The sequence below is a fragment of the Pan troglodytes genome, chromosome 9, assembly GCF_028858775.2.
Source record: "Pan troglodytes isolate AG18354 chromosome 9, NHGRI_mPanTro3-v2.0_pri, whole genome shotgun sequence".
NCBI lineage: Eukaryota > Metazoa > Chordata > Mammalia > Primates > Hominidae > Pan > Pan troglodytes.
The window spans coordinates 60,890,729-60,913,596 of NC_072407.2; the positions used below are offsets into that span (position 1 = coordinate 60,890,729).

Below are 22,868 nucleotides of genomic sequence, written 5' to 3' on the forward strand. Positions count from 1 at the left end.
ATTTTTATTTTCTTAGTGGTTACCTGGGGATTGCATTTAGTACTTTAAACTTTATCTAGTTTAATGCCAGTTTAGCTTCAGTAGTAAACATATCTCTGCTCTGTACTATTCTGTGCCTCACCATTTATGTTATTGTTGCAAAGTGTATGTTTTGATGTCAAATGCCATTAACATAAATTTATAGTTGCTATTTTGTACATTTGTCTTTCAAATCATGTGGGGAGAAAAAGGAGTTAGAAATCAAAAGTACAATATCATATTTTTGCCTCTGTAATTATCTTTGCCAGTGTTTTAATTTATGGTTTTAAGTGCTCTCTAGTGTCCTTTAATTTCATCTTAGAGGATTCCTGATAGCATTTTTTTATAGGGCAGATCTACTAGTGATAATCTGTTTTTGATTTTCTGGTAATGTCTTAATTTCATCTTCGTTTTTAAAGAATAGTTTCGGCAGCTATAGAATTCTTGCTTGACGATTTTTTTTTTTCCTTTCATCACTTTGTTATCACACTGCCTTCTGACTTCCATGGTTTCTGATGGGAGGCTGTTAATCTTGTTGAGTATTCCTTGTTGCTTATGAGTCACTTCTTGCTGTTTTTATGGTTCTTTGTATTTGTCTTTCTACCAATTGATAATAATAAATGTGTCTAGGTGGGGATCTCTTTCATTTATCCTACTAGGAGTTAGGTAAAGTTCTTGTTTGTACAGACTATATTCCCCAATAGTTTTTCAAATATTCTTTCTGTTCATTTTCTCTCCTTCTGCAAATCTTATTATGCATCTGTTGGCATGCTTAATGGTTGTCTAAACGATCTCTTAGGCTTTATTTTCCTTTATTCTTTTTTTCTTTATATTCTTCATACTGGATCATCTCTGTTGGCCTAGCTTAAAGTTCACTGATTCTTCTTTTTCAAGTCTGCGGTGAATTTTTAATTTCAGTTATTATACTTCTCAGCTCCAGAATTTTTTTCTCTTAGTTCCTTTTTTGGGGTGGGGGGTGGTTTCGCTCTTGTCGCCTGTGCTGGAGTGCAATGGTGTTATCTCAGCTCACTGCAACCTCCACCTCCTGGGTTCAAGTGATTCTCCTACCTCAGCCTCCCAAGTAGCTGAGAATACAGGGATGCGCTGCTACAAACAGCCCAGCTAATTTTTGTATTTTTAGTAGAGACGGGGTTTTGCCATGTTGGCCAGTCTGGTCTCGAACCCCTGACCTCAGGTGATCCGCCCACCTTGGCCCTCCAGAGTGCTGGGATTACAGGTGTTAGCCACTGTACCCGGCCTCTCTTGGTTCCTTTTTATAGTTATCTTTTTATTGGTATTCTGTATTTGTTGAGACATATTTCTTCTGATTTCCTTTAGTACTTTGTCAGTGATTTTCTTTAGCTCTGATTGTCTTTAGTTCTTTAAACATTGTTTTTTACAACTTTTATTTTAGATTCGGGGGTACATGTGCAGGTTTGTTACTGGGGCATATTGTATGATATGAAATTTAGGATATGAATGATCCCATCACGCAGGTACTGAGCATAGTACCCAATAGTTTTTCAACCTCCCCCCAGTAATCTCCAGTTTCTGTTGTTGCCGTCTTTATGTCCATGAGTACCTAATGTTTAGCTCCTACTTTGGTCTCTGTGGTCTCTAAAGGTTCTGGTCCTTTCGCTTATATTCATCAAGTGATTTGACAGATTTCCTTAAACATCTTTACTCACCTTTTTCTTGATTCAGTGCTCACTTGGCTTTTATAACCTTTAACTATTGTTAAGAGTTTCCACAAAGTTGATTCTGACAGTTTTTGTTCATGATATGTGTTTATTTCTATGGAGGGACATTTTTGCTGTCATCTCTGACAGAGTGGTTTTTTTTAAAGACTAGATTTTTAGGGGACGGGAGCAGTAGTATTCAATAAGATAGGCTATTATGCCTTATTCATAATGGTAAACTATTGTTATCAAATTGGCATCATTTATCCAATGAGTAAAATCTACAGTATAGGAGGTTGTGGGCATACCATCCTTTCATGAAGAAGAAAGGAGCTTTGTTGAGGACAGGAGGTTATGGAGTGAGTTCAAAGTCCAACTCGGTACAGTTGGGTTAAGGAAAAAAAAGATGTCTATTATTAAATGTTGTAATACTTCACAGGTGGTGTTGAATTGTTCTTTTTGATGAAATTTTTTTAAAAGTAGTCATGACCTATATGTAAAAGTCCTTCATTATTAATCTCAAAATATGATTTCTAAATCTAGGTGTCCTTAGCTAACCTTGTGATTTTGAATAAGCGTCTTCTTTGGGCTTCCAGATACTTTATGGGTAAAACGTAATGGATTGTGCTTAGACTGAATGGCCTTTGAGGTATTTTCACCTATATTAATGTTTTATTTTTTATTTTTTCTATTAAAATAGCTCAGATAGGAGGGTGATGCAATAATGAATGGAAAAAGACAGCTGAAAGGAAATGCACAACTGATTTTGATGGTTGTTTAGAACTGTTCGCACTGCTATTTATCTCTGTGTTTCAAACTAATTTCATTACTTCAATATATTGTCATAAAACTTTCAGTGTAATTAAAGCTAAAATAGCCTATAGTCACCACATTGCTCCATAGTAAACTATTTTTTAATGTTAAGCAAAAATGTTGCCATACTGTATATATAGTTTTGTGTCTTTTTTATACATTTAACAATATTTTTGCTGATAATTCCATGTCATTTTTAACATAAACCTACCTCTATATAGTATTCAATCATACTAAGGTATTATGGTTTATTTAAGCACTTTATCTTTGACAGAGGGTTAGGTTGTTTCTGTTCTTTGCTATTATAAACATAATACAGTTAACCTCCATGTGGTAGTTTATATTTCTAGGGCATAACTTAAAGGTGAAATTACTACACATATTTTTGGACCTACCTTGGAAGTAACCAGTACTTAAGAATTTCTTGTACTTCTTCCAGAAATGTTATTATAGTATGTAAGATATATATATATACACACACACATACTGTAATGACTAATGTGTAGCACTGTTTTTAAGTAGTAGAAGAGTAGACAACTAAACATTCAAAGGGGGGTTGGTTTCATAAGTTATATATTTGTGTGTATATATATCTTACATATATATCTCTCTCTTACATATGTACACAATTATTTGTGAAACCAATCCCTCTTTGAATGTTGTTTTCTACTCTTCTACTACTTAAAAACAGTGCTATACGTTAATCATTTATAAATATGATTGTAATTTTGTAAAATTTCTAGTAGTTGAACATCATGTGGAAAGGTATATACATTTATAATTTTGATGTATATTGTCAAATTGGTCTGCATGGAGGTTTTGCTAATACATTATCATATGTGTGTTAGAGGACCTGTTTTCCCACAGTCTTGACAATACATTATGTTGTCAAATATGATCATCCCCAATATGATACATGAAAAATGGTGTCATGCTATCGTTTTCATTTGAGTCTCTTGTTCTGAGTGGATTGAGCTTTGAGCTTTTGTTTTTTGTTTTTTCTTTTTTTGGAATGGAGTCTTGCTCTTTCGCCGAGGCTGGAGTGCAGTGGCGCAGTCTCAGCTCACTGCAACCTCCGCCTCCCGGGTTCAAGTGATTCTCCTGCCTCAGCCTCCCCAGTAGCTGGGATTGCAGTTATGCACCACCACGCCTGGCTAACTTTTGTATTTTTGGTAGAGACAGGGTTTCACCATGTTGGCCAGGCTGGTCACGAACGCCTGACCTTTTGATCTGCCCGCCTTGGCCACTCAAAGTGCTGGGATTACAGGTGTGAGCCACTGAGCCCAGCCTGTTAGTTCCTATTTTTCTATTGGGTTATTAGACTTTGTTTATGGTTGATTTTTGCCATGAGGAAAACTTTTTTTATGTGTATCTTATGACCTGAAATTTTGTTTTATTATTGGGCCTTTCCCATTCTGAGTTTATTAAAGAATCTTCTATTGTTAAAATGGGCTCACTTCTAATGTACTTTTTTTTATATAGGTCTAAGTAATTAGCTACGCCAGGTATGAAAGCCAGTTTCTGAGATTAACTTTTTATTACTTACTACTCAAGAGAGGATGACCTACCGTACTTCACCCTTAAAACATGACAAAATATAGGATAACAATAACAGATTTGTGTGTGCTCCTGTACACAATGTCTCATAGGACAAGTGAAACAGAATAGCACCAGAGCTGGACTTTACCATTCAGTTGCTCTATAGATTAGTTCAAATTTATGGTGTGGTTCCAAGAAAAACTCTTGATTAGAGTGAAAAGTACTCCTGTTAGGAATTCCTCTTTAGTAATTTGTTATAGACTTGTTTGGTTGTAAATAACATCTAGATCTATGGTTCTTTCTTTTTGGTGCCTCTGTAGTTCTGGTCATCTTTTTGGGACTAATTAATTTAGTTTCTTTTAACTTAGATCTAAAAGGTAGAATTTCATGAATCCAGTTACTTAAGTGTATTTTGCATAGTTAGCCTTGCATTTTTTAGAAGATAAGGCAGTATAAAATTACTACTTTGCAACATGAAGTAATTTCTTTAGCATGATGACATTAAGGATAAGTTTTATCTCATTTTCCTTTTTTTATTTCAATTAAAGTCTTCAGTTTTTTTTCCTTTGAAAATATTTAATTTATCTTCAACTGTATTTACAATTAGTAGATATACAGGGATGGTTATTGGTTAACTGTAAACTTAAAGAGAATGGTATGTCTTTTTATTTAGATCCCAAGGAAGAAAAAGAGGAAGAAGACGATTCTGCCCTCCCTCAGGAAGTTTCCATTGCTGCATCTAGACCTAGCCGGGGCTGGCGTAGTAGTAGGACATCTGTTTCTCGCCATCGTGATACAGAGAACACCCGAAGCTCTCGGTCCAAGACCGGTTCATTGCAGCTCATTTGCAAGTCAGAACCAAATACAGACCAACTTGATTATGGTACAGTGCAACTAGAATATGGCTGTTTACTAACTAGTTGCTGTTACATTTTAAATGTAATGTTGAACATTTGTGTTAACAGCTTAACTGTCAGGGGCAGGTTTGATGGTGTAGGTAGTATTTCTTTGAACAGTTTGCAGATATTCTGCTTTTGTATAATTACCCCATGCAGTAATTTGATTTGCATTTCTTGACTGCAGAGAGAAGATATCTTATATCTACACTAATAAAATTTTGTTTTTGGCTTTGTTTTTCTAGATGTTGGAGAAGAGCATCAGTCTCCAGGTGGCATTAGGTAAAAAAAATTAATATTTCATTTTTAAACCTTTGGGGACATAGCATAGTCACAGTAAATGATTCAGAAGTTGCTTCCATTTGAAATTATTTTGAGCTGTAAGAGAAATTAACTTCAGTTTTGATACTGCATTTAGATTCCATGTTGAGCTTGATTAGAACTTAAACCATGTAATCTACTTACATAGCTTAGAAATCATGTCTTGAGTATCTTCTGTGTTTGGACTTATTCCATGGTAGGCACTAATGTGAAATATGGGTGTTTTGGCCAAGGTTTCGAGATTTTATTGGAATCTTTTGTGTTGTGATTTATCTGTTAGTAGGTCTTTTGATATAGCAGATCACCAGACAGTATTACAAAGTCAGTTGTTTCTTAACTTTTAATGCCATTGAGTTGTCATCACCCTGTTTTTATCTAGGATTTATGTCTTTTTAGTTTCAATTATTACTCTTTGTGATAAAACAGCTAGATTTCAGTTCAATTAGGTCATTAGGATGAAAATGCTAGATGACTTTATCACTGTTTGGCTACCTCTTAAAAAATTACCAAATAAAATCCCCTCAGACATGTTCCCTACAACCAGAATGTCTCATTTCTATTTACTTATTTTTAGTAGTGAAGAGGAAGAGGAGGAGGAAGAAGAGATGTTAATCAGTGAAGAGGAGATACCATTCAAAGATGATCCAAGAGATGAGACCTACAAACCCCACTTAGAAAGGCATGTCTCAGATTTTACTGCAGACATGTTAATGAAATATAAGTAGGAAAGCACTGTTGCATGCTTTTATTTTGTCTATTGCCAAGCTAATGGGTATGGAATTAATTTTAAATGGGTGATTAATTATGCACTTCTTTTGTAAGTCTAACATCTTACCATACCCTGATAATAATCCTCTCTCCCATTTGTAGAACTTTATTTTGATTATATACAAGTTTTTATGAGTCTGCATGTTTTATTTCAACAAGGTATCATGAATTGCCTGAATACTTAGAATTTTTTAACTGATTGTCTCGTTTCTCTTTACAATTATAGTGAAATTTGATTTACAGGCATCTTTAGTCTGGGGAGGGTTCATTCCATGAGCAACATATACGTATATTTGGATCATTACTACGCATGCGAGGATGATTGGTAGGAAATCACATTTCATGAACTGAGGAAGGTAGTTTTATAACAAATCAGTGATAACTCTAAGCTTTAATTTGTTGTCATAGTCTTCCTTGAAAAGATCTTTTGTCTAGTATTGAAATGCATTTGTGTTTTCAGGGAAACCCCAAAGCCACGGAGAAAATCAGGGAAAGTAAAAGAAGAGAAGGAGAAGAAGGAAATTAAAGTGGAAGTAGAGGTGGAGGTGAAAGAAGAGGAGAATGAAATTAGGGAGGATGAGGAACCTCCAAGGAAGTGAGTAGGCAATTATTAAAAATGAAAATCTAACAGATTTTGAATGACTAGTGGAAAAAAGAGTGGGAGTGTGAGGAAGGATGTTGACATATACATGCTTCAAAATATGTATTTTTTAACTTAAAAAAATTTGGCCTCAAGCAGCTGACAATTTCACTGGAGAGACTCTTAGTAAAAAAATGTTTAGGTTTTTCAGTTCTATTGCAAGGAGAAGGTATTTTTTAATCTTAGTGTTTTTAGATGATACATGGTAGCAACTCTAAAAGTAATACATTGACATTCATCTAAGTCTTTCATAGTATTGCATAGTTTATGGAAGGTATATATTTAATCTGTCTTACAGACTGATTTGAAAGTGAAATTACTTCAGGGTAAAATTACTTGCTTGATTTGCCAGATATATCTTTGACTTTATGTATTCTTGGTTATCCTTTGCCACTTGTTCTTTGGCCGTGTGTGTGTGTGTGTGTGTGTGTGTCTTCAGCCAGCCTTCACTGTGTAAGTTTTGATTCAGAATATGTCTACTGTTACCCTGTCTTCAATTACAGGAGAGGAAGAAGACGAAAAGATGACAAAAGTCCACGTTTACCCAAAAGGAGGTGAGGAATTTTTACCCCTACTGTTTTACACCTTATTCCAGTACCAGGCACTTTACTCACAAATTTAGACTTCATGATAATCCTGCAGGAATGGCTATTTAAAAATTTCACAAAAGCAACTTCACTAATGTTCTAGATGCACAGGTGTTATGATCTTATTTTCATTGTAAGAGCTTGAAATTTCTAACAATCTTAATACTTTACCTTTGGGGGGTTATTAGTTTATTTGTGTTACTTTTTAATTCTGTCAAATATTTGCTAACTCTTGGTTACTTCTAATACAAATTCTGTGTAATCTGTATAGTAGTAAAGAGATTTTAATTCTTCCTACTATAAAATAGCTATTCCCAATAGCACAGTTTGAGTCAGAGGCCACTGTGCAGAGTACCACCTTTTTTTTTTTTTTGCTAACTTTTCTTCTGCATTTTGATAATAGAAAAAAGCCTCCAATCCAGTATGTCCGTTGTGAGATGGAAGGATGTGGAACTGTCCTTGCCCATCCTCGCTATTTGCAGGTCAGTGAAGTTGTTATATAAGAGCCTTTCAGGTCGTGTTCCATTACTTGTTCTTGCACCACGAGACTTTAATTTGTTGGCTTGTGTAGGCTTTATCATTGACATGTAATGTCAAGAAAAGTCTTTCTTTAAACATGAAATGACTTTAACCCATTTATGCCTAGTGTTCCATTATTAGAACGCTAAGCTTGGGCAAGTTATTTATATCCTACTGTTCAAGGTCATCACCAAGGTCTGATTTTTCACAAAAATACATTTGCAACCTCCAGCATAAATGGGTTAATCATGATTAGTCCATTTGTGCTGCTATAATAGAGTACCTGAGACTGGGTAATTTACAAAGAACATATATTTATTTATTAGCTTGTGGTTCTGGAGACTGGAGAGTCCAAAAGCATGGTGCCCACATCTCACAAGAGCCTTTTAACTGTGTCAGCCCATGGTGGAAGGGCAAGAATGGGTTGAACTTGCTTTTGTAACAAATCTACTCCAATGATAATATCAACCCATTTATATAAGGGTAGAGCCTTTAAGACCTAAGCACCTCCCATTACGTCCCGCCTTCCAACACTATCACATTGGGGATTAAGTTTCCAACACATGAACTGTGGTGAACACATCCAAATTCATAGCACCTCCTGTTTAAAAAGAGGTGACTAAGAATCTGAACCCACATAGAGGACTTTCCTTGGAATCTTTCAGTATTACAGTAATTCCCAATGTGGTGTAAATACAGAGTAACATTTTATTTTAAAGTGATTTAGAAAAAAAGTAAAATTAGAACTCAAACCTGTGATTTCTTGGGTACTGTGTAGAATGAATAAAAGACTTTTAGTTGAGGTTTTGTTTTTATTTTTCTTGAGTCGATTATTATTATTATTTTTGATGAGTAAAGGTACCACTTATATTTAGGTCCGGCAGGAAACATGAAAGTGAAATACTGCTTAGGAAATACCTGTTTGATCTTCAGCAACAAATATAACATGACACGAAGGCCTTACTTCTGGATCGTGGTTCAGTTATAACAATAGCCGCTCCTCCTCTGCTGTGTACCATTTGCTGCTCTAAAGCACAGTACAATACATAATCTCTTATCCCCATAACAACACTTTGAGATGGTTATTGTTACCTCCATTTTACAAATGAGAACTGGAGCTTGAAATATTTGTCTCCTAAGATTACAAAGGCTAGTGAATGACAGACCCAGATTGGAAACCAGGTCTGTGTATTTCCATAGCCTATGTTCTTAGCCACTTTATTATACTCCCTCACTATCCATGTGTGAAATCTAAGTATTTGGTTTTCCTTCAGTACTTTTGACTTAGCAAAGACAAGTACTTTCAGGAAGCCTTAATTTTTTTTTTCGCCCCTTTCGCTTTCTCTGTTTTAGCACCACATTAAATACCAGCATTTGCTGAAGAAGAAATATGTATGTCCCCATCCCTCCTGTGGACGACTCTTCAGGCTCCAGAAGCAACTTCTGCGACATGCCAAACATCATACAGGTACTTTTAAAATGTGTTTATCAAGTAGGTAATTGCACTGTGCTTTAGTTTTGCATGTTGGTAATGATAACGTTTTTCTAACATAAGTCTTAAAAGATTCTATAGTCAATTGCGGGGAAAAGGTGTGAAAATAAAATGTAGTAAGACAAATTTTACAAGGGATGGGCAGACTAGGACTTTTGAATTTTTATCCTTTGACTTCTTGAACTTCTATGACCAGGATAATGATCTTCTATTGAGCATTTATTCTGTATCAACTGTGGACTAAATACGTTATGTATATTATTGCTAATTAGTCTATTCAACACCACTAAATTTGTTTATATTGATCTTATTTTACAGCTAAGAAACTAGAAGCTTGGCAGGATTAAGTAACCTGCCCATGGTCACATAGCTAGTTTTTAGGAGAAGCATAATACTCTGCTGCTATTGAAACTGTGAAGTCTAGCTGTTGAATTTGCATGTAAACTCCCATAGGAACTGTCAAAAAGAGTTGCTGAGTGTCTGCAATATGTATTATAGAATAGACTCAAATTCAATTTATTTGTAACCACTGACCATCTCAGTGCAGTGTACCTAATAGGAACAAATTGGGTGCATACCACTGAGTATGTCCCAGATGCTTGATAATTACACATTACCTTCTCAACAGTCTTAGAGAGTAAGTCTAGGAATTCTAGTTGTAGAAATATGTCTCCTGCCCAAGGTCATACTGATAAATGAAATAACTCCTTCATTTACTGTAGGAAAGTTACTTAACTTCTCTTTTCACTTTTCCTTCTCTGTGTATTAAGGATACCAATATCAGTTATTGTAAGGATGAAATGAGATAACATAAAATGCTATTGACTACACAGAGCCTGGCACGATACCAGGATTGAACTTGAATCTTAATCACTCCAAAGTCTACAGTTTTCTTATACCATGTTTCTTCAGAGTTATTTCCACAAGTAACAGTTATTTCTGTTTCTTGATAGGTACTGCAATTTCTCTGTTCCTTCTGCTCCCTGTTAATACTGTTTTATGCCATAGAAAAGTTATTTCTGATAGCCACTTTAGATTGTTTTAGTTAAATATCAAAAGCCTACGAAAAACTGTTTTATAAATTCAGTCCATTTCAAATATTTATATTTGGTTAATGCAATTTATGATGTTTTACTTTTGCAAATTAGTATATACAGACTTTTTTTGCAAATGTCATTTATTTAGCAAATAGATGCCCCACACAGGTTTGTCCTCCTATGGAACTGGAAATGTGGACATGACCTGGGAGATGCTAAGAGTTTCCTAAGTTAGAACGGTGCGTTTTTAGACCTTGCTATATAAAGTATGGAATACAGACCAACCAGCATTGACATCACTTGGGTTCTTATTAGAGATACAGAATCTCAGGCCTTGCTTCAGACCTGCTGAATCAGCATATACATTTAATAAGCTATCCAGGTGATCTCTAAGCTGTTTGGAAAGGAGTATAAGATTAAATTGGATATTTTTCACCTTTTAACTTAAATTCATGTTTTCATTCTCATTAATTCTGGTAATTTGAAGCAAAAGGAGTAGAAAATGTAGTGGTCATTAATTCAACAAATATATATAGAGAACATCTCTTTGTGCACGGGCTTCCCAAACACGGTAAAGAAATGAATAAGTACAGTGCTCCTTTGCCTCATAGATTCCACACCGTGTTACCACATTCATCAGAAATCCTGCATAATGGGGTTGAGGGTGTTGTGAGTGACAAAGGGAGGTAGTTGAAAGGTGCAGAAGATGGGTAGGAGAATAAGGTAAAGTAGTACAGGTGTTATTTACATATATTTGATAGCAGCAACTCCAGTCTTTTGAGAAAAGTTTGTTTATCTTGGGTAACATTTTTTAAACCTGAAACAGGGTATGATTACCTCTAGATCAGTTTTCTTCTATACAGTGCCAAGTTCTTGTTTTTTGTTTTTGTTTTGTTTGAATGCCAGATTCTTTCTGTGTAATCATTCAGTTTTCATTGTCTGTGAAAAAAATTGTTTTAAGGATTGAAATATATGGAAAATATAGTTGTTTACTTGCTAACCACTTGGTATCCAAGACCTGGATTAGTGGTAAAATTGAGATTAGGATTCCATTTCTTATATTTTTATCTAGTTTTTCTGTTTTTGTTTTTTTTTAAACAGGTCCTTATGCTACTGAATGTTGGATTTTTTTTTAAAGCAATACTTTTCTTTTTTAAATTTTGTTTACCCAAAGTGTTTATACATTGAAAACAGCATTGCTTTTACTCTAAATTGCCTGCCCCATCATCTGCTTACTTACTGTAAGGGAAGATATTTACAGGGTATCTAAATAGAACACTAACCACAGTATTTTCTTCATAGATCAAAGGGATTATATCTGTGAATATTGTGCTCGGGCCTTCAAGAGTTCCCACAATCTGGCAGTGCACCGGATGATTCACACTGGCGAGAAGCCATTACAGTGAGTATTATTTACTGGTGAACATCTGGGTGAGAAGGATATATGCCCTACTTGAAGGTTTGCCGCTTTACGAACATATTAGTTGCCACTGCTGTTTACTTTCATCAAATAAATGAGTGGATATTGATTGGGGGCATTAGTTAGTGGCCTTTTTCTTAGTTTCCCTCTGTTTTTCAGGCAAACAGAAGAAGATCAGATTAGTTTTCCATCTAGTAACATTTCCCAATCTTTCAAAAGAAGTATGTTACTGATTATTGTGTGTGTGTGTGTGTGTGTGTGTGTGTATGTGTATGTGTGTGTATGCTCTAAACTCTAACCCTGATCCTGAATAAGAGCACTCTTTATTTCTCTGTTGGATCAGCCATTTCCTTTTCTCCTCTCCTTAGATGTGAGATCTGTGGATTTACTTGTCGACAAAAGGCATCTCTTAATTGGCACATGAAGAAACATGATGCAGACTCCTTCTACCAGTTTTCTTGCAATATCTGTGGCAAAAAATTTGAGAAGAAGGACAGCGTAGTGGCACACAAGGCAAAAAGCCACCCTGAGGTGCTGATTGCAGAAGCTCTGGCTGCCAATGCAGGCGCCCTCATCACCAGCACAGATATCTTGGGCACTAACCCAGAGTCCCTGACGCAGCCTTCAGATGGTCAGGGTCTTCCTCTTCTTCCTGAGCCCTTGGGAAACTCAACCTCTGGAGAGTGCCTACTGTTAGAAGCTGAAGGGATGTCAAAGTCATACTGCAGTGGGACGGAACGGGTGAGCCTGATGGCTGATGGGAAGATCTTTGTGGGAAGCGGCAGCAGTGGAGGCACTGAAGGGCTGGTTATGAACTCAGATATACTCGGTGCTACCACAGAGGTTCTGATTGAAGATTCAGACTCTGCCGGACCTTAGTGGACAGGAAGACTTGGGGCATGGGACAGCTCAGACTTTGTATTTAAAAGTTAAAAAGGACAAAAAAAAAAAAAAATCTAAAGCATTTAAAATCTAGTGAAATAACTGAAGGGCCTGCTCTTTCCATTGTGGATCACAGCACACACATACATACACCCTCCACCCCCCCCATCCCCATCCCCTGTTCTCCCTCTATTGCTCCCCTTATAAAATTGATGTTGTCTTTACCAGAAAGGTAGACAAAAAAGAAGCAGCAGCAGCTCTTAAAGTGAGGGTTATTCTCATACTCGGTTCCAGCCATCAGCAGACTTCCTGCTCATCGGCAGATCCCCCTTTCCAACCTGTAACTCTGATGTGCTCTGGATCAGCTTTTAACTTTTAATCATATATTACTGTCTCTAAATCCCTTCTCCTACTCCACTGCTGCCCTATGGTTCTGGCTCCTACCCCCTGCGGCACACTTATCTTCAAATACCATAGAATTCTAATCTCTGGAGGCTGGCAGCTTGACTTGGCACTTTAGGGCCCCTTAGCAGGGTGAGCTGTTAAAACAGCACACATCTCTCATCCCCTCTTCCTTTATTCCCCCCTGGGTTTCAGAAAGGAAGGATATATGGGGACCACCTCCCCCCTGTTTGATCCCAGCATCTCAGTCCCCCTCCCAACCCTCCATATGGCTCTCAATGGTGCTCACTTGCTTGGAAGCAGGCTCCCAATAGGGAGGGGGCTGCCCTCTACAGTCTCTTTGACTGTAAGACAGGGCTCTGTATCAGTGAGACGATGAGAAAAGTCCCAGGCTAATGGCAGAAATTTGCACTTTGAACATGTGTGTTTTTGTGTTGTGGAACCTGAGATTCCTTATTTATTAACAGAAAGTCTGAATTTTTTTTTTTTTTTTGGAGTCTTTGTTGCTATATTTTGTGGGGCTGGGAGAGACAGATTAGATTATTTTGACATGGGATCCCTTCCATAACAGGTACTTTGAAGGCAAGACATAGGGTTGAAGAAGCACAGCCAGCCTCTGAAATCATAGCTCTCCAGTGGCTTTTAAAGAAAGCTGGTCCTCAGCACTAACAAAATCACTACAATAGCCTAGTGCTTTTTTGGAAGCCTTTTTAGGGAAGAATGTTAGGTTCATGGTAACTAGTATGCTCTTTGAGATTTTTACAGTGTTGAAACTTAAGAATTTTGAGAGGGTGAGGAGGGTTGTTCAGAATCTAAATTACAGATAGATGATTGTTTCTTGTGAATTTGTTTCTTGTCCTTTTTTTTTGTCCCTACCATTTCCTTACATTTCCCTTGGGGCCCATCTCTGGCTCCTTGCTTTTTGTTTCTTGCTTTGCTTTATCATCAGTTCATTCCAGCTCCCTGTTAGTGAAGGACACTGCTGTTAGTGAAGGAACAAAGTCTATGAGTCCTAAAATTTTAAGTCAAAGAAAACTGCTCTGTTTCCCCTTTAGTAACACTTCTGAAGAGGAAAAACTTCAATAGCCAAAGTTAATAATCCTATATAATAATTGCTTTGGCTATCACCTAAAATTCTGGGAATCACAATTTCCTTGGGATAGAGATTGTGTTGGGGAATAGATTGCTTATTGCTGTTCGCTGGAGAGAAAAGGTAGTGTTTTTGTACAAGGTCATACCGCCAGAAGCCCCAAATCCTATTTTGGCTCATCTTCAGGTAAAGAGTAATTCCTATCCTTTGTGCCTCAGAAGCTAGAATCGAAGCCTTACCCTATTCATTGTTTATTGTCAGAAATGCATGATGGCTCTTGGAAAGAATGACGTTTTGCTGGGAAAAAAAAAAAAAAAAAAAAACAGTTTGTGTTTCAAAACATGGCTTATCAATTTTTTCAAAGAATTCTTTTTTCCCAAAAAGAGGAGTAACAAAATGTCATTTCTGAAAGAGGCTTACTTTATACCAACTAGTGTCAGCATTTGGGATGCCAGGGAACAGAGAGTGAGACACCTACAATCACCAGTCTCAAATGCGCTATTGTTTCTTTTCAGAGTGTTGCAGATTTGCCATTTCTCCATAATATGGGGATAGAAAATGGAATAAAGATAGAAGGGATGTAGAATATGCTTTCCTGCCAACATGGTTTGGAGTCGACTTTGGTATATTGACTAGATTTGAAAATACAAGATTGATCAGATGAATCTACAAAAAAGTTGTCTTCCTCTCAGGTCCCTTTTACACTTTTTGACTAGCTAGCATCTCTATTCCACACTTAGCTTTTTTGTCACACTTATCCTTTGTCTCCATAAATTTCATTTGCAGTGGTTAGTCATCAGATATTTTAGCCACCTACACAAAAGCAAACTGCATTTTTAAAAATCTTTCTGAGATGGGAGAAAATGTATTCTCCTTTCCTATACCGCTCTCCCAACAAAAAAACAACTAGTTAGTTCTACTAATTAGAAACTTGCTGTACTTTTTCTTTTCTTTTAGGGGGCAAGGACCCTCTTTATAGCTACCATTTGCCTACAATAAATTATTGCAGCAGTTTGCAATACTAAAATATTTTTTATGGACTTTATATTTTTCCTTTTGATAAAGGGATGCTGCATAGTAAAGAGTTGGTGTAATTAAACTATCTCAGCCGTTTCCCTGCTTTCCCTTCTGCTCCATATGCCTCATTGTCCTTCCAGGGAGCTCTTTTAATCTTAAAGTTCTACATTTCATACTCTTAGTCAAATTCTGTTACCTTTTTAATAACTCTTCCCACTGCATATTTCCATCTTGAATTGGTGGTTCTAAATTCTGAAACTGTAGTTGAGATACAGCTATTTAATATTTCTGGGAGATGTGCATCCCTCTTCTTTGTGGTTGCCCAAGGTTGTTTTGCGTAACTGAGACTCCTTGATATGCTTCAGAAAATTTAGGCAAACACTGGCCATGGCCGTGGGAGTACTGGGAGTAAAATAAAAATATCGAGGTATAGACTAGCATCCACATAGAGCACTTGAACCTCCTTTGTACCTGTTTGGGGAAAAAGTATAATGAGTGTACTACCAATCTAACTAAGATTATTATAGTCTGGTTGTTTGAAATACCATTTTTTTCTCCTTTTGTGTTTTTCCCACTTTCCAATGTACTCAAGAAAATTGAACAAATGTAATGGATCAATTTAAAATATTTTATTTCTTAAAAGCCTTTTTTGCCTGTTGTAATGTGCAGGACCCTTCTCCTTTCATGGGAGAGACAGGTAGTTACCTGAATATAGGTTGAAAAGGTTATGTAAAAAGAAATTATAATAAAAGGGATACTTTGCTTTTCAAATCTTTGTTTTCTCTTAATCTAGGTAAGGCATATTAAAAATAAATATGTAAAGAAGAAAAATAAAAGTTGTCTTCATGGAAGCAACTTGTCTTCCTTGGTTGTACTGAGTTACAGTTTTCCTAGGGGTGAAACATGTGATGCTGCTAAGCAAACCAAATGCCCTCAGAACAGGTGTTATGTGGGGCATACTATTGTTTGCTTTTGTTGAGAATCAGATGGTTAATTTTTGACTGTTCTTGATTTCTAATGCTGAAATGACATGATTCTGTTATTCAGCAAACTTGGAAATCTTGATGTTTTGACAACTGCCTCCTAGGAAAACTGGCCATATTAACCTAGTAGATGGAACATTAAGGATTATGTGAGGTTAATTTTACCCTGATAATGACAAAACCTTGATAGCATTTAATATTAATACTTCTTCTCAATATTGAATGTTTATATCAAGTACTGATTTTTATTTTAAAAAAGAAAAACTATAATCCTTCTGCCTTCTAAAAGCCACGCTGTGATAGCTGCCCAGGCTGCTCTGTTACATCTCCCATTTATTGTTTACTTTTATAAATTTGCTTCTAAGATGGTATGTGTTTCAGCTTATTGGCAATATCTATGATATAAATAATGAAAGCTAATTATTTCATTTAGCCCTTACCCAATAAGCGTCATTTTCTAAGTTAAATGCAATAGAATGACAACCCTCCAAGTACCTTTTAACTTTTATACTGTCATTTCAAAGCCCAGCTCATTCTCTTATTTTAAGAAGCATGTGGTATGACTGGGTAGGGGAGAAAAAAGGAAAGCATGTTGTCACTTGAGTGAGACTGCTTTAGAAATGTTACCAAGTTAGCGTTGGGTGTTTGCTGTTCTTTGGAAGAGAACAGGCCTAAACAGTACCTTCCTCCTCCTATGTAGCTACCAGGAAGGCACCATGATTGAAATTAGAGATGCTTCCTTGCTTGATTTTTAAGTATAAATTAAATTACCTTTAAAAAGTACGTAAGGTTAGGAGTGAAAAAAATGCTGTTTTTAGAGGACTTCACACACCCTTTGTTTCTTGAACAAAATGTGAGCTACCTAAACAGAAAATGAAATTGGAAAGTCAGTGGGAGAGACAACTATAGAATCCGACTTCTATTTAAATTCAAGCCTCGTTACTTGATTTTGTGCATGTTATTTCTTGAAGTTTCAGTTTCTTATATGGAGAAATAACATTTACCTCAGAAATATTCTGAAGATCAAATGGAATTGCTTTAAAGTATTTAGCTTACTGACTGACCCATGGTAGATACTTAATAAATGGCAGCTGTATCAATAACAATTTTATTGAATGAACATTTCGCCGGCCTACGAGAAAAAAGACATGGGAAGCATAAGGGAGAATGATAATAAAATGAACTAATTCTAAGTGTGTGAGATAGATTACATTAGGCAGGGGTGCCATGAGGATTGGTATGATAGTGACCTTGTTGCTAAGTGCAAAAGCAAAACAATGACATAGAAACAAGTGTGCTAAGTACTGAGTGGAGGAGAGAGATGGAGGCAGACGCTGCAGGGGAAAAAAAATCTGATTAAAAAGGGCCCTTTGATTCCACAGGCACAAAAATCCACAGCCAGGAATTTGCTACCTCCTCTGAGTCAGGCAAGGGGTGGGGGTGGGGTGCACAATCCCATTAGTAGAGAATGCCCAGTGGGTTTAGTCTTTGAGAGTCACATTTCTTATTTGGACCAGTATAGACAGAAGTAAACCCAGCTCACTTGTTTCCTGGGACAGTTGAGTTAAGGGATGGCTTTCACAGAGCATTCACCGCTGACCCCTCACCGTCGGGACCTCTGTAGCCGCTCTATCTGGCTAGCAAGGAAGATTCGTTCAGACCTGACTGCTCTTACGGAATCCTATGTAAGTTGCCTATTTTGCTGTTATCTGTTTGCCCTTCATCTTTTTTGATCCAGCAACTTACCATCATGCATCAGCTCCATTACCAATTGTGAAAGCTCTAATCATATAGTCATTCATATAGGTTATTTGACATGGGCCCTTCCCTTGAGGAAACCCATGTGACTTTATTTTCTTCCTCTGGGCTGTTTAGGAGATGAAGTTACTTGAATGAGAAAATATATATGGAGTTCTAGAAAGGATTGGCTTATATGTCTTGGAGGCTATTCCAAATTTATTGGCATATATTCTGAATACTACTAGAACAGATTAGCCATGGGCCTTCTGGGTTCTTCATAGCCATTGTTCTGAATTTTTTAGCTATGTAAATGAAAGGTTTATGGGATAGGAAGAGTACTGTGAACGTGGGAGGAATTTGTAAATCCTACCCATTTCTCCTATGTAGCATTAGCCACCCACCTTTTAGTATTCTGCATCAAAAGTAGAGTGTGTCTAAAGAGAAAGGTAAGCTATCAAAAGGATCTCCTAGAAGATTCATTGAAAACTTGTGGAAGTGTCGAATTCTTGAGCTAATTCTGGAGTTCCAGATTTGTCTTCTAACAGTAAGGGGATCCCCATCAATTTCCACCTGAGATATGCTGTGGAAATACTCCAACCCCTGTGGAGAGTTTTGAATTTAGGCTGAGAACTGATTTATCTTTGTACAGCCTCACCAGACAGAAATCAGACTCTTTGGGAGTGCTCAATGGGGAGAGGGAAGTTAGAGAAATTCTACAATGGCTATATTCCAAGTCTTCCTAGTTGTGGCCAGTGTCTTTTACAAGTATGTTTAAAAATACTTTAATATGATTAAAATATTCCAGTTACTGAGAGAGTTTGAAGTGAGAAGGAAAAATTCTTCTAAACAGTTTTCAACCTTTAGAACTCAATAAAATCTGAACATTCTTCTAAGAAAAATCCATAGGTAGTCAATTTCAGGGAGTATTGGGTCTTTCTAAAGCCCAGTCATAGAGCCCAAATTAAGAGTTCCTACTGTAGACATATTATTTACTTTACAACTTGGATCCTTGGCCAGAGAGATGAGTGAGATTTTGTATGACATTTAGGGGTGATTTAAGGACACTGGGGTGATGACAGAAGATGTGGTGTTTTCCTGTATCCTCGGCCAGGTGAAGCATCAGGGCCTGAACAAGAACATCAACCTGGACTCTGCGGATGGGGTGCCAGTGGCAAGCACTGATCAGTGGAGTGAGCTGACCGAGGCAGAGCGACTCCAAGAGAACCTTCAAGCTTATCGTACCTTCCATGTTTTGTTGGCCAGGCTCTTAGAAGACCAGCAGGTGCATTTTACCCCAACCGAAGGTGACTTCCATCAAGCTATACATACCCTTCTTCTCCAGGTCGCTGCCTTTGCATACCAGATAGAGGAGTTAATGATACTCCTGGAATACAAGATCCCCCGCAATGAGGCTGATGGGATGCCTATTAATGTTGGAGATGGTGGTCTCTTTGAGAAGAAGCTGTGGGGCCTAAAGGTGCTGCAGGAGCTTTCACAGTGGACAGTAAGGTCCATCCATGACCTTCGTGTCATTTCTTCTCATCAGACTGGGATCCCAGCACGTGGGAGCCATTATATTGCTAACAACAAGAAAATGTAGCAGTTAGTCCCTTCTCTCTTCCTTGCTTTCTCTTCTAATGGAATATGCGTAGTTCCCTGGGGCCTCGCTTTCCCATCTTAAATTTCTAAAAATGGTTAAGACTACAGGCATTTTCTTTCTTTTTTCTCTGACCACCTGCAGCCTGTTGAAGGACTACAGGCATTTTCATCAAGTAGTGTTGGAGACATACACAAATGGGCATACAAGTTTAGCCTGGGGGGTGTGATTGTGTGCGTGCTTGCATGTGCTGCAGGTGTAAGAGAGTGGGAGCAGGGACAACGTCCTTCCACTTCAGGGTTCTAACCTTTCTAACCCACTAAGTAACCTCTACAGGCATTTAACTGCCTTACAGACAGAATATACATATGTTAATTCTAGTCCTGGATGACTCGGTCTGAGAAGATTCAATTTAAAATCAGACTCTTTAGTTGATTTAAACTCTTAGAGAATAAGAATAATAATGGCTAACTTTTATTATCTTCTATATTAAGGCAGTATGCCAAGGCTCTTTATGTATATTATGTACAGCGTTTACAACCTTGTGAGCAAGGTGGTGTTACTCCCATTCGGTAGATGAGAAAACAGGCTCACAGAGATTTGGTTAAGCTCACACAGCTAACAAGTGGCACAATGAGTTTGAACACAGATCATTCTCCTTGTAAAGCCTATGTGCCTTTCACTGTAGAGGCTTGATCATGAGTCACTGCACCTCTTTGTCACAGGGTATTGGAAGATGCATCCATGTAATCTATTCCCATCGCTGGAAAACAGCTGCTGTTAGATGTCCTCAGAAGTCAGTTGCAAATTTTAGCGTTAAAGTCAGTATTTATTGTTCATACTTGGCGGTGAGGAGGGCAGCTGGAGATCTTAAGATTCCATTTTGGAAAATGATTAGGCCCGCCAAACTTCTGAACTTTGGAAGCTGGGGATGTTTAGTAATACAGCCTGGTTTTCAAGTACTCACTAAAAGTTCTCAAATATTGGGTTGGGCACAGCTTATACCAGGTTACCTCACTTTTAATTAGCGATGCAGGCAGTGTAACCCAAGCATTTGTGGACAATGAGTGGAATACTAAAGTTAAAAAGTCAAACTTTCACCTCAGATTTTCTGGACTTAGTCATGAGGAGAGGGCGAGGCCCACTCTGTTCCTACTGGAGATACCAGAGACTCTGAAACTATAGAGGAAAGCCTCTGTGCTGCACAACAAAGGGGCAGGCTCTGCTTTTAATTTCTTGTAAGAACCACACATAGTATGAAAGGTTGGTCAATGCGGACATTAATGGAAAAGGCCATGTACTGGTGGTGTGATGTGAATCCAGAAATTTTCAAGTGTGTCATTTATTTTATACTTATCAATTAAAAGTCAAGATCATGGATTGGGAGACCAAGTTAATTTAATTAATTGGGGCTTCTGTATTCGTAAATGAACCATGAGTCAGGGCTAACTCCCATAGGTTTCATGAGGTGTGGATGAGTAGCTTAGCTTGTATCCTTTCTCACATGGGTGTGTGTACAAAACTCCATGAAGTCACTATTACCAGAGTACTCTGGGCTAGGCATTGTAACAGTTCAGGGAAAGTACGGCCCTGCTTTCTAATATGCATTTTGGCAATATGGTTGTGGGTGTGTATACACACACACGTACATTACTGTGATCAGTGATGCAGACAGTGTAACCCAAGCCTTTGTGGACAGTGAGTGGAATACTACTCAAGTTAAAAAGTCACAGAACTCCTTCACCTCACATTCTCTGGACTTAGTCATAAGGAGAGGGTGAGGCCTACTCTGTTCTCACTGGAGATACCAGAGATTCTGTAAACACACACACACACACATAGTCGAAATTATAAGTCCCGGGTTTGTTAGGAAGCTAAAGGAAGGAGAGGGGCCCAAAGTAGTTTCCCGGAGGAGGTAGGAGTTGTGGCTCAGTACAAAACTACAAAATACTCTGTACTGGTTGAGTACAAAAGAGAAGTCATGAGAGAAGGGAAGAGGTGATCATTTGTAATTTTGGCACTGAATGTATAGTCTTATTCCATTCAAGCTTTCTCTTAATTCTGCTTAACAGCAGCATTCTCAAATAATAAAATTTCTGCTTATTAATATGAAGCTCTTAGAGCTATCTGGATAATACTTTTGTTCAATGGAGAAATATGTCTACAATTTCTTAATGGGGAATAACTGACTATGAATTTGCTGCATCTAAAATGACCCCATCAATTATACATGTAAAAATAAATTTTTGAAATTTTTTAAATAAAAAATTAAAAGATGTTGCCCCCATACTCCCTCCATCAAAAAAAAGTTTTTAAAAAATGAGTGTCCCCTCTCCAAGTGTTTTTATGTTCAGCAGGTACAGCAGCAGACATCTGCAGAAGTTTCAGAACTCAGTGGAGCTTGGCTTAAGCTCTCATGAGTTGCATGTAAAGGAATATGTATGTATAAGAGGCGGATTTGAAGTGGCAGAGGGTCCACAAAAGGCACAAGTACTAACCACTGAATGGGAGGAGATAGAAAAATGTGTAAGTCACAATTAAGTCACAGAATCACCAAGTCTTTACCAAGTGCATTGTCAGCACTTTGCAAAACGCTGTGTACTTGTCTTTCAAGAAGCATACAATATGCACCCAAAAGAAGTGTGGGGAAAGCTAATCTTAGAAAAAGATAAAGGGGAAATGAGCAGTAGACCATGCAACAAAAATCAACATGTATGAGATCTGAATGTGTAGACATTGCATCATGTTTATTTGAAATGGATAAATAGAAAAAGGGACTGAATGGATTAGTGTTCTAGATGTGTGCCTTATAGTAAAGAAGAGGATAACGATGACACTATGGAATTATGTTTTTTTAGGAATATAGAACCCCAAGAAGATTTTGTTCATTAGGTTTTATTCTGTTGATCTGATATGGATAAGATCTCTGGGAAATCATATATGGTATAACTATATAGATTGAATTATAGTTTAAGGTACATAGATTTAGTTTCTAGCCCTAACTCATTTTGTAAAAACAATTTCTTCTGCCTCCTTTTCAGAGAGTAGCTTCTGAAAAGTCCTCTGTGGGTAAAGAGATCTTGTTTTCCTGAGTCAAGGAATTGCATGGATGAGAGTTTTTCTTGCATTCATGTAAGAGGGTGATTTGGAAAAGGCTCGCAAATCAGCACAAACTTGAAGGCCAAGCATGGAATAAAATTAGCCTTAAGATAATCAGGTTTAAGTGAAGTGAGAGTTTTAATAAAAGTGGAAAATGTAAAGTCATAGCTCTGGTATTGCTGTTATTTCAGGCTGCTATGGATCAATGCCCAAAGGATGACTCATTGTTGTGATCACTTGTCAGACAGGGAGAGGACTAGTAAATATTTCAGGAAGACATATCTGAAAAGTTATTTAGATTGAATTTTGTTTGTGAATCCTCAGCTCCT

At 37.3% G+C, this 22,868-nt stretch overlaps 2 protein-coding genes across 6 annotated transcripts in view; both read left to right on the forward strand.

Annotated features, from left to right (window-relative positions):
* ZFP91 (ZFP91 zinc finger protein, atypical E3 ubiquitin ligase) overlaps positions 1 to 15,891 on the forward strand; it is a 42,441-nt gene extending 26,550 nt beyond the window's left edge. For 2 of the 5 annotated variants that reach the window (XM_016920924.4, XM_054662299.2), the window contains exons 3-11: positions 4,723 to 4,932; positions 5,191 to 5,227; positions 5,844 to 5,945; positions 6,495 to 6,629; positions 7,178 to 7,228; positions 7,665 to 7,743; positions 9,134 to 9,248; positions 11,612 to 11,711; positions 12,098 to 15,891. In XM_016920924.4, coding sequence (XP_016776413.1) covers positions 4,723 to 4,932; positions 5,191 to 5,227; positions 5,844 to 5,945; positions 6,495 to 6,629; positions 7,178 to 7,228; positions 7,665 to 7,743; positions 9,134 to 9,248; positions 11,612 to 11,711; positions 12,098 to 12,608 — 1,340 coding nt within the window. In that variant the 3' untranslated portion in view covers positions 12,609 to 15,891. Of the gene's footprint in view, positions 1 to 4,722; positions 4,933 to 5,190; positions 5,228 to 5,840; positions 5,946 to 6,494; positions 6,630 to 7,177; positions 7,229 to 7,664; positions 7,744 to 9,133; positions 9,249 to 11,611; positions 11,712 to 12,097 lie in introns of all 5 variants that reach the window. The other 3 variants (XM_016920923.4, XM_016920926.4, XM_016920925.4) reach the window with 2 other exon arrangements.
* Positions 15,892 to 17,576: 1,685 nt separating this feature from the next.
* CNTF (ciliary neurotrophic factor) lies at positions 17,577 to 19,545 on the forward strand. Its single transcript, XM_003317990.5, has 2 exons — positions 17,577 to 17,788; positions 18,955 to 19,545. Exons 1-2 carry the CDS (start codon positions 17,675 to 17,677, stop codon positions 19,441 to 19,443), a joined length of 603 nt encoding a protein of 200 aa, XP_003318038.2. The 5' UTR covers positions 17,577 to 17,674; the 3' UTR covers positions 19,444 to 19,545.
* The last annotated feature ends 3,323 nt before the right edge of the window (positions 19,546 to 22,868 follow it).